Here is a 12,382-nt window from a genome sequence, read left to right on the forward strand (position 1 = left end):
ATTACTGTTTTTGATGATAAAAATAGACGGAATAGTACATAACATCTGAAAACAGTGATTGTACATAGCTGTACCTAGAGCCACACTGAATCACTTCCTCGTATTGGAACTTAGATTGGGATTTAGCTCCTAACAGCTGAGGATAAGCCTAGAGATATCCACAGGTTAGCCTTGTGCTTCCAGTTGCTTGTTACAGGAACTGAAAAAGCTCAATCTTTAGATGTGGCAGGATAGACCTTCCTCCCGTGTAGAGAGCGAAGTTTTTCCCCCCGAATCATGGATCTCGCACATTGTGTTGCCTTGTACATGTTGCTCGTGTTGCAGGACATGTTGTTCAAGCAGATCAGACTGGTGTTGCAGCGGGTGTTGCTGATCGCCCACAGGCAGCCGCAACTTGTCGTAAATTGTCTCCGCATCATTGAGAGAGAGGAGAGGTGAGGATTCCAACTGACGCAAAACTCAACAGAAATTTAAATCCATGATACTGCATATATGCTTTATGTTTCATGGGATTTTAATACATGTACATAATGGACTTACAGAATTTTGTGAGTCTGGTGCTATTTACAGCTGTAACAACATGCAAAACTATTGACTCTGATGCCAACATGAATGTGACATGCTCGCTTACATTTCTCTGTCCATTACTGTACTCCAGGAGCGTGAATTTATCCACTCACGGAATTGTCAGGAAGTCCCAAATTGCAAAAAAATAAATAAATAAATGAAATAAAAAATATTAGACTCGCTATTAATATATGGCATCTATGGTGTATACTGGTAACCACCTACGTAACATTTCATCTCATAGCATGAAATGGAAATCATAGATTGTTCTGCAGTTCCGAGACTTATCCCTCATGACTGCATGTGCAACATTGTTGTCATTGATGTTGTACAACCCGACTTGTGGTTGCCTAACAGATAGTTGAAACACAGGCACAAAAAGAAGACAGCATTTGATGAGAAAATCCAAATCTACCATGCTCTCACTTTTTTGGTACAAACCCCTCTTCGAATGAAATTTACATGATACATGATGCCATACTTAATGTGAACATGTCATCTGTTACTACAGATAATATGAAGTGCTACAACAGTGACATTGGTTGTATATAATTGTTTAATCTATCTTGCTCATGTGTTTTTGATAGATTATTCTCCTGTGCCCGCCATAACTTTGTAAATGTTTGAGTCTACATTGCTAAAATTCACAGAAAAACAGCCTGAGGTGTTGATAATAGTAATAATGAGGAATATTTTGTATAGTGCTCATAACGAAAATGTTTCTAAGCGCTTTACAATTAACAATAGAGAACAAACATATAAATCAGCTATGAGTTCAAATAGTCCACACTTACATAATCATTGCTTCTTTTGAAATAAATGGGTTTTGAGTTTGTTTGTTTGTTTGTTTGTTTGTTTGTTTGTTTTGGTGGCGTTTCTTTTTTTTAATGCCTCCGCCACGAAATGGTGCCGGAGGCATTATGTTTTTGGGTTGTCCGTCCGTCCGTCCGTCCGTCTGTCTTTCCGTCCTTCTGTCCGTAATCAATTTTGTGGACAGCATAACTATTTGAAAAACCGTTTGAGGTATCCTAATGAAACTTGGCATGTGTATGTATGAGTGGGCGAAGTTGTGCCTATCAACTTTTATGTGCACATAATCATGGTCAAAGGTCACGTTCAAATGCTCAAAATTTCACTATTTCCCCCATATCCATGCAATTCCTGAAGGTATTTTCTTTAAACTTAGTGTATATATGTACTACCAAATAAAGATTCTCCAGAAAGAGTTTCGGTTCATGAGGGTAAAGGTCAAAGGTCAAGTCAAAATGTTCAAATTGTACATTTTTCTCCATATCTCGCAAATGAATCAAGGTATCTTCGTGGAACTTAGTACATATACATGTACTGACTGGCGGTGATTATCTAGGGAATTTAGGGTCACGGGTCAAAGGTCAAGGGGTCAAAAAGTCAAGGTCAGCTCCTCAAAATGTCAATACTTTCTTCACATTTATGCAATGCCTGCAGGATTTTTCTTGAAACTTGAAATATACATGTATTACCCAATAGATATTCTGTGAGAAGTTTCTTGCCGAAAGCTCAAGGGTCAAGTGCAAGTGCTAAATTCACTTCTTCCTCCATATCTCGAAAATAACTCAAGGTATTATCATAAAACTTATTACATACTTATGCATGTTCTACCTAACAGTGATTCTCTTTAGAACTTTAAGGTCAGAGGTGAAGGGTCAAAGGCCAGGTTTAAAAACTAATATTTTACCATTTAATACTGAAATTAAACTTTTTCTCCATACACGTACCTTGTAAATTACTCAATGCATAAACTTATAAAAGGGTCAGAATTCAAGTAAAGATCCTCAAATTCCCAAATACCTGCACTCTGACAACTTAGTCATTCATCCAATTAAACCTAGTTCAAGGAAAGTGAACATTCAGCACATTTGTGACAAACCTGCCATTTCAATATTTTGCCAATTATGTGAAACTGTCATCACACATTGTCAAGACATTGTACTATAGACCTATTAGGAGAACCATGCATTATGGCGGAGGCATACCAGTCGCCGTAGCGACATTTCTAGTTTGAAAATGTCAATGGAGGTAGAGGACTGACTATGACTAGGGAGGTTGTTCCAGAGAAGGGGGAGTTGTAGGAGGTGCAAGGGCTGAGTTGTGATATCAACAGATCTGGATCCATACATATCATTCAGCTAAGGTCAAATAAGAGAGGAAGCGGATAACAAAAGAGTATCGAAGTATGACAATTAGTATCCAACCATCCAGTGATTTGTGAGTCTTATGTAATAAAAAAAAACCACACAAACACTCAGTCCCTGAGTTCTCAAGAACACAAAGTTGTTTAGTAGATTTTTGCAGAGTTCTTTGTTTAAGTATTTTGTTTTGAACATTCCTAAGTGAGATAATGAGAAACCTCTTACAAAATATGAAAGAGCATGTAATTTTAAGAAGAATTCAGCATTTGTTTGATGAAAATGGGTTTTCAAATGGCTGAGATATCAAAAAAAGTGATAATAATTGAAGACTACAGGCCACACCTTTTATAAGGATCTCTTTGTTTCGCCTTGTTTTTTGATATCTCAGCCAGTTCAAAACCGATTTTCATCAAATAAACTTTTGATACCCCTTAGAATTGCATGCTCTTTGACGTCTCATAGAGTGGTTTCTGAATATCTCACAAAACATTAAAAGCTAAATTCTCACCTCGACCAGAACTGTACACACCCTTTAATATGTGTCACATGCCTTTTGTTTAACTTGGTGATGCAGGATCGACAAGAAAATGTCCGACAGGGAGAAGATGGCAGGCTTCAAAGCCCCGGCGAGGCCCAAGAACTGGCGCCAGAGGTGTCAAGATGAACTCTGCAAGGTCATCCAGGTCAAGTGAGTAAAGCAGAGGACTATCAGAGCAACTTTAGTCAGATTAGTTTCATGATTCCATTGATGCCAATCCTTTGTCATCTTCACACAGTAATGCTGTCATTGATGGTGGGAAGAGCAGCTCTGTACTGCGGGCTATGTTCACACGCAACAAGGCCTTCTCGCGTTACAGAATTATAGCGCAAAACATTGAGGGGGTGGGTTCTGGCCCTTATAGGATTAAATGTACTCAGATGGACCTGCTAAACTAAACAATGCTTCACAGGGGGTGCTTTTATCATGACAAAACATGTCAGTCAGTGAAAGGTTCTGTGTTTGTACTTACTACGGCCTTGAGATGGCAAAACAACGCATGTAGAAAATTCATGAAAATTGATTTAGTTACATATTTCAGCTTATTTTAGTATAATATAACTCTTGCCCAAATCTTGAAATCAGAACCCATTCCGTTACTGAGATATGATGCTCCCTCCCAGTGGGAATTGTTCAAATTTTGTTGGCAAAACAACATAAGAAGCGATATGCTTGCCCCTGCTCAACCCACATCGGGCATGGACTTGGCAAAACAACGTATCTACGTGTACATGCGATACTATTGTATGTTGTTTTACCATCTACATGTTTAGGCAGTAATACACATGTAGGCTGCACGCGCATACTGACATTGTAATACATTATATGCGCGCCAGTGATCGAGACTTAAAGTTATTTTGCTATGGCAAAACAACGTATGTTTTTATTAAATGCAAATTATTCTAGAAATAAGGGTCTAGTAAAATCAATTTGCCTGCACTGTATTACTGATACTGTTGGTCCTTGTAGGGTAAGATATGAAGTGTTGAACGAAAAACAGAAAGAGAGCTGTAGGTTTGCAAAATTTCAAGCTCGATTTATACTGGAAATGAGGTTGGATGTAGATTCGTTGTTTTACCATCTCAAGGCCGACTTGTACATAGAGAGGAATCCCCTTATGATGTCATTTTCCAAAAAAAATTCTTACTGCAGAGTTGAAGGGAGCCAGATGGAGGACCGTATGATGGAGCGAATGTGGCTAGTGCGCCACCTAGAGTTGATTCGGCAATACATGGTGGAAGACTTGCGTGTTGTGAAGGTATGTTCCCTCAGTCGATACACTTAACCCGCTGCCTTTGGGAATTTGAGCAAGCTCGGAAGCAACAGGTTAACAAAGTCATAGTTCTGACATTTTTGTAGCATCATTTTCGGTCATACCAAACTAGGAGTAGTTGGAAGAGAAACTACAGGTATGATGCCTCTCACATTTAAGATAAATGCATTTTTTTTCTTCGAATTACAGCGTTTTCTGATGCTTTATCCAAAGAAGCACTTTAAGGCCGAGATGTTGAGATGTGCCTTCTCATTTTCCCATTTTTTAATGATACATGTATAAGATGTCTTCACTTGGCTATTTCCCTCCCTCCCCCCCCCCCCAAAAAAAAAGAAAAAAAGCAAAGAATGGAGATGAAATCTAGGAAAAGATATTTTAAATATATGTGGAGTGCTGTAAATGCCTTGGGTCTAAAGCTGAAGGAACTCTCACATTAACTTTGACCTCTGCTGTTCAGAAACTGGAAGTATCATTTTTGGGCCCGCTTTGGATGTAGACGCGCAGTAAGTTTTCATAATTCATCTTGTATTTGTATGCTTGACGTGACTTTCCACTTTTCTTTTCTTTCTTTCCAGTTCCTCTGTATACCCCTCTTCCCGCCGTGCTACGACATCTACGCATTCTTCATCAAGAAGTACATCAACTGCGTTTCTGCGCATGTGAGTTGCCAAGCGTTTTGACCGTGAATCACATCAGCACCAAAAAGTCACTAGTATACAAATAATAAATGTTTATGAGTGCAATGAACGATTATTTCACAAGGTGAAAGATGAAATGATCCACTCAACGAGGCGCAGCCAAGTTGAGTGGATCAATAATTTCATCTTTCAACGAATTAAATATTCTGTCCATTGCACAAATGAAAAACATTTATTATTTGTTTCATATAACACCTAAAATGGATCCTTGTCGTTTGATGTTTTATGAATTTTAAGAAACAAGAGAGAATGTGCGAGATCTGAGTGTTCACTGAGCACTTTATACGCTAGTGCGCTGTCACATACCTACTGCAAACACATGCGTTTTACATACAAAGAGTGCCTGGCTGGTGGCGTGTATGCAATGGGTCAAATTGTATGGATCCAAGATTGCACGGTAAATGGAGCCATAATTTAAATTACACAAATGATGACGTAAAATGTGACGTATGATCAATAGCAAATAACCAATGAAATGTCAAGGATCTATCCAGGTGTTGTATAAATATGAAAATAAATATTTTTAGTTAAGGGCAGATTCTAAAATAGCAGACTCTAAGCTTGAAAATGATGTATAATTCAATAGAAAATAGACTTTCCTAACCTCTATAGGTAATAGAAAGAATGTACACACTGAAAAACTGTGTACTGAGAAAAGAGGCTTTGATGTTTAGGGTCTACTTGAGTACTAATCTCACCAAGCTATGCTCTGTGCAGCGAATGGGACCCCCCCCCCCCCCAAAAAAAAAAAACAACAACAACAACAACAACAACAACAACAGCAACAACAACAACAACAACAACAACAAACAACAAAACAAAACAGGATGTAAAAATCCATACAACCACAATGGAGGGATTATCACATTAAGTTGATATTGTGCATACTCTACTAGTATATGGACATTCTACTCATGACTGATATTAATTTTCAATGCAAGAGCATCAATGTTTCAAAAGTTATTAATGTTGAAAATTGAGAATGTGGAAAGGGCTTTTAAGAAATGAAAAGGGGCTTCTGAGACATATACAATCACACTATGGTACAAGAAAAAAAGAGCGTTCTAGAAAAACTGCTAATTAAATCACGTTTTCCCATTCATTTTATGATCTGAAACTAGAATAATGTAGACGAAGAATTGCTCTTCATAAAATATAAAAAATAAAGATTGACAAGATTGATCCATTTCACCTATTTTGAGTCCTCAGGTAAAATCGGGGTGTGCGACTTTCTTCACATTTGTTTCATTTGTGCCATTAGCCTGAAGGGTTCGAGAGACATAATTTTACAGTGTCAGTCTGTCCCTATGTCCCTAATCCCACTATTACAATTCAAAACGAACTTTTTCTTTTACCATCGCTGAAAGCAGAGAACTGGGGAAGCAGTGAATTTGGAAATAATCAGCAACTATCATGAAAGTTGGGAATTTTGAAGAGTCTTCAAACATGACAATCTGTTGTCACTTGAAGATAGTATATTGCAGCTGCCTCAGTCACATTACTTTGAGGTGTAATTGCTGTTTTAATGTGGGTCTTTTTTACTGTAATTTTCACGGTGTTGAAATTTTTGCGCATTTCGCGCAGCCAGAAACTAGCGCAAAAATAAAAGCACGCGAATATTTTTGCTGCCCGTATTTTCAAGTAGTCGATGTCTTGATTCCGTGGAATTAAAAGCATGCGAAACTCTTCTTGCCCAGCCAAGTGCGAAAAATTAGTCGCGCAAAATTATCCACTTTTACAGTACTTCTTTTTTTTTTTTGGACAGTCAAGGTGAAAGTAAGACATAGGACATATTTTATTTTTGATAAACTCTATGAACACTGTGTCACTGATTCTCCCCTAAACCAGCTCGAAGACCTGATCGGCGGTGGCCTGGAACACAACGAGATAATTCAGATGCTGACATGGATCACGGAATTCAAGTAGGTCCCCCTTCCCTGTCAATCAAAGTTGTGTTATCATCAGTCCCTCTGTTGGGACTTTTGAAAGCTAGATCCTTAGCACTTCCCCTCTTTGGATAGCCTTAAAGGCATAATTAACCATTTGCACGTGAAACAAAAACCCAGCATTAGTGCTTTGAAATAGTTCTAAACTATGAGTTAGGGATAGAAACAACCACTGTAAAAATTTGAATCAGTAAAATCGATGTTAAGTATTGTCTGATATACGAAATGTGAACAGTAGTTATGATTAACTCTTTATGTGCCACGTTCGCACGCCCGGCTCGGTCGACGGCGTGCCAACTTCGCATATTCTGCTCAAACGCACAGACCCGCCCAAACCGATCGATAAATCGCCAAATGCCACAGTACGATAAAAGCGTTTCTCACGACTCTGTTCCTTTCGTACATAGCTTGCATTTTATGTGGTGATTGACTAGCAAGCGGTGTTCACTACTCGATTTGCGTCTAAAATTACAAGATTTATTACTGTTTTGTGTGCCAAAGTCCTGCCTTTATACAGTAATGTGGCTAATGGTCATTTAATACACACACAAAGAAATGGTAGGTTTGTCATACAATATAATTTTCTGTACAAGTTTGCTCACTGTATCATTACATGTCCAACTTAACAGAAATCTATTAAAGTTACATAAAAAAGTTTTTTAAAAAAGTTTTCTCAAAGCATGACTACGTTGCTGTCTCATATGGCACACAGGGGGTTTCCACAATGGCATATAAAGAGTTTAAAAAGTTTCCAGACTAAATTGTCTACAGTTACGGTTTATTAAGAAAAATACTTATACTCCTTATATTTTAGGCATTATTGCAAAAATTTTATATGATAGGATGTTTTGTGGTACAACAGATATACTCATATGCATCAAATGTGATATCTTGAACATTTTTAAAGTCACTGCTCCCGAAGGTAAATAGGACCTTTAAATAGACCTCACCAGTCCAAATAGTGACTGCAGTTGGCTTGCATAAGAGTAACTGCGTAGAAGCATGTGTACTTTATAGGAAGGAGGGAAGTTGGCTTTGTTGGCATAGTCTGTAGTATCTTTAGTATGGGCAATGCATTGATATCCACACCAGGGACTGCAGAATGTTTGGTAGCACACGTGTGTGGGTAGTGCATTTGGGAGTTGGATCAAGGGTGCAGTGTTTCTCCTCTATTGTATAGGCCATATATTTAATAGTGAGTCTAATTTCTTGTGAACAGGGACTTCCCAACAATTTTGTGTATGGTTAAATCCACAATCATGAAGTACAGTAATGAACGGAAAAATGTATGCATGCACGTTGCATTCATTCTGGGATCAGAGTAAATTTTTTTTGCATGTTTTTAAATTCACAAATAGCACCCGACTCGCAAAATCTGTGAAAATATGAACCTTGTGAAATATATGGCATATGCAGTACACATGTGAACCCATTAATTTTTCTTCCTGATCTTGATGGCTCCCACCAGGGGAAGTATGTTACTCGGCCATCCCGACCTCGACATCAACGTCAAGGAGCACCCCGATGTCCTGTCTGACCAGATGGTGGACGACCTCCAACAAGAGTGAGTAGATAGGCCCTCACAGCTTTTCATCATTACATCAGGGTGGTGATGTGGCTAGAATTTCATATGACAGGAGAGTTTTTAAAAAATGAACCAAAAAAAAAAACCCCTTTGTATGTGACCCCTTTGTTATTCTTGTGTTATTGTTTGTTGCAGAAGTTCTGAATGCATCATTAGTGCTAAATTTATAACAGATTCTTGATTTGCCACACACTCTAGAAATTGAAGCTCCTGGTTTTCTTTCAAAACGGCAAGTTTTGGTGAAGCTCTTTGTGTATTTTGTGCAGATGTTACGAATTTACCCAGCTCCATATAATCTGTTTTCCATGATAAAAATGCAGTGAAATTCAGTGTTGCCAATTTGATGAGGGTGAGATGATCATTTCTGCAGCAAAATTATTCCAGGACTTGATGGGTTGTAAAGATGGTACACAGGAGAAGCTTGATTTATGTAAATCTCTTTCCCCTCTTGTGCCATTTTGTTTTCTCTTTCAGATACATGAAGACCCTCCACTACAACATCCAAAAGTGGATGGCTAACGCTCTGGAGTCTGACATCAAGGTGAGGCATAGAGCTCTTTCAGACGATAGAAAATACAACGTATTATCACCTTTATGAAAAATGATCAAATGACTGTTTTACATTTCAGTTGGTACTCATAACATTCCCATAACTGAAAGTGTAGAAATATTAGGATGTTGTTTGTTTTCTTTTGTTTTTCTCAAAATTCCATGTAGTTGTCTGGGTTGTTTCTTCTATTTAGGCATTCATTCATAAATGGTGCATGAATGCTGTTTGTGACCATTTCGAGTCATCTGTTTCCTTTGCCTCTCTACACGTATCTCCGCCTGCCATTTCCCCCACATTTTAGAATGCGCATGCTTAGGCATGAATATATGTGATGACCACCCAGCTCAAAATCCACAAAAGGTTGCAGATGAGGATTCTTTGAACTGGACCAAAAGATGTCATCTGAGTTGACCGACTTACTCAAATGTTAAAAGTTTGTCGTACTTTTGGGAGAGTAATCTTTTCTCTACCTACAATTGTACTGTCAAATTTGATGGCTTGATACAAAACCAAAAATTAAGATATTAGCAGTTTTCCTGAAACATATTTTTTTTTTTTCAGACAGGTGCTGTTTTCACTGTGAAATTAAGCATGTTTTCATTGATACTCTTGCACAGCACGTCTGAGTGACCCTAATCTTTAAATCCTCTTTTCTCCCTTTTCTATGAAACTGCACTTCCTAGCTCTCTTTGTATTGCAATCACTTTTTAATAGAATGGGTTAAGGTGTCCAATTTCAACAAGTTATATCGTCGCTGGGGTGACAAGACCTTGTATCTCAAATTTTGGTGAAAATGACTTCTTAGATTAATGGTCAGATAATAGGTTAAGTGATGTCCTGTCCATATCCTAACTGTCTTACCCCAAAAATAAGCCACCACGGCATGTCAAAGGAAAAGCTATCCCATTCGGTATAGTGTTTTGGCTGTCATGTTTTTGGCTCTCCTGAACATTTGACATTTTGTAGATACAAGTTCTTGTCTCCCCAGCGATGATATATCAGTTTGAAATGTAATGCTTACTCAAAACTATGTAGAAAAGTGGAAATTTATTTTGAGCTTGGTGGTCGCATCTGTTCATCTCTCATCATTGGTGAAAACCAATCTCTTTTCTCATCTTTTCCAAACGATTTCGCTCACCCCTCTCAGGACTGGCAGGGCGATACAGAGCCGGATGCTGACGGGGAGGGATATTTCAGGACCCAGATCGCTGTCATCATCTTCCAGATGATAGAACAGAATGTAAGAGATATAGAGAGAGATGGATACAGAGGAGAGACAGAGAGAGAGATACAGACACATACACATGAATATATTGTGAGAGAAAGACATAGAGACACATATACAAATATATATTGAGAGAGAGAAAGACATAGAGACACATATACAAATATATATTGAGAGAGAAAGACATAGAGCCACATATACAAATATATATTGAGAGAGAAAGACATAGAGACACATATACAATATATATTGAGGGAGAAAGACATAGAGACACATATACAAATATATATTGAGAGAGAGAAAGACATGGAGACACATATACAAATATATATTGAGAGAGAAAGACATAGAGACACATATACAATATATATTGAGGGAGAAAGACATAGAGACACATATACAAATATATATTGAGAGAGAAAGACATAGAGACACATATACAAATATATATTGAGAGAGAGAAAGACATAGAGACACATATACAAATATATATTGAGAGAGAAAGACATAGAGACACATATACAAATATATACTGAGAGAGAAAGACATAGAGACACATATACAAATATATACTGAGAGAGAAAGACATAGAGACACATATACAATTATTGAGGGAGAAAGACATAGAGACACATATACAAATATATATTGAGAGAGAAAGACATAGATACACATATACAAATATATATTGAGAGAGAGAAAGACATAGAGACACATATACAATTATTGAGGGAGAAAGACATAGAGACACATATACAAATATATATTGAGAGAGAAAGACATAGAGACACATATACAAATATATATTGAGAGAGAGAAAGACATAGAGACACATATACAATTATTGAGGGAGAAAGACATAGAGACACATATACAAATATATATTGAGAGAGAAAGACATAGAGACACATATACAAATATATATTGAGAGAGAGAAAGACGTAGAGACACATATACAAATATATATTGAGAGAGAAAGACATAGAGACACATATACAAATATATATTGAGAGAGAGAAAGACATAGAGACACATATACAATATATATTGAGAGAGAAAGACATAGAGACACATATACAAATATATATTGAGAGAGAGAAAGACATAGAGACATGCACAGAGAGAGAGAAAACAGAAAGAGATAGAGAATACACCAATGCACTGAGAAATGTGCTACGCATGTATACGCCCGTAAATACTGCCATGATTCTTTCAAGGAAACCAAACCCAAGAGCAATGTGGATTGAGTGAAAGCAGCAACATGTGTAGTAGAACACTTCATTGAAAGTTTGAGGAAAATCGGACAATCAATGCAAAATTTATGAATTTTTAAAGTTTTGGTGTTGGAACTGCTGGATGAGGAGACTACTAGAGGTTGTGTCATCATGTGTGGACAACGATATAAAGAAAATATAAAGGGATTTCCACAAAAATTCACTTATGTAACATAATGAAAGAGCACTTGACTATTACCGCTTTCAGAAAGCAGGAGGAATAATTGCTACCCTTAACATATGTCAGTATCAAGTTGATGGAATGTGTAATTTTCATGAAAAATGAATTTTTGTGGAATTCCTTTTATATTTTCTTTGTATTCTTGTCCACACATAAGTCATAATTTCTAGTAGTCTCCTCATCCAGCGGTTCCAACTCCAAAACTTTAAAAATTCATAACTTTTGCATCGATTGTCCGATTTTCCTCAAACTTTCACTGATGTGTTCTACTAATGTTGCTGCTTTCACTCAGTCTACATTTCTCTTCGGGTTTTGGTTTCCTTTAACTGTTTTATGATCAGAAAAATAGGATGCTGCCTTTTCCTACATGGCCAAAG

At 37.4% G+C, this 12,382-nt stretch overlaps 1 protein-coding gene across 1 annotated transcript in view; it reads left to right on the plus strand.

The window, feature by feature from the left end:
• LOC139736351 (exocyst complex component 3-like) overlaps positions 1 to 12,382 on the plus strand; it is a 55,695-nt gene that overhangs the window by 17,517 nt on the left and 25,796 nt on the right. Inside the window, exons 8-15 of the mRNA XM_071647106.1 lie at positions 325 to 434; positions 3,310 to 3,423; positions 4,426 to 4,531; positions 5,122 to 5,205; positions 7,093 to 7,166; positions 8,659 to 8,754; positions 9,250 to 9,316; positions 10,473 to 10,565. Of these exons, the coding sequence (XP_071503207.1) occupies positions 325 to 434; positions 3,310 to 3,423; positions 4,426 to 4,531; positions 5,122 to 5,205; positions 7,093 to 7,166; positions 8,659 to 8,754; positions 9,250 to 9,316; positions 10,473 to 10,565 (744 nt within the window). The remainder of the gene's footprint in view (positions 1 to 324; positions 435 to 3,309; positions 3,424 to 4,425; positions 4,532 to 5,121; positions 5,206 to 7,092; positions 7,167 to 8,658; positions 8,755 to 9,249; positions 9,317 to 10,472; positions 10,566 to 12,382) is intronic.

Source organism: Diadema antillarum, unplaced genomic scaffold (genome assembly GCF_040938485.1).
Source record: "Diadema antillarum isolate AM-2024a unplaced genomic scaffold, OU_Dant_1.0 seq00000637_RagTag, whole genome shotgun sequence".
Taxonomy (NCBI): domain Eukaryota; kingdom Metazoa; phylum Echinodermata; class Echinoidea; order Diadematoida; family Diadematidae; genus Diadema; species Diadema antillarum.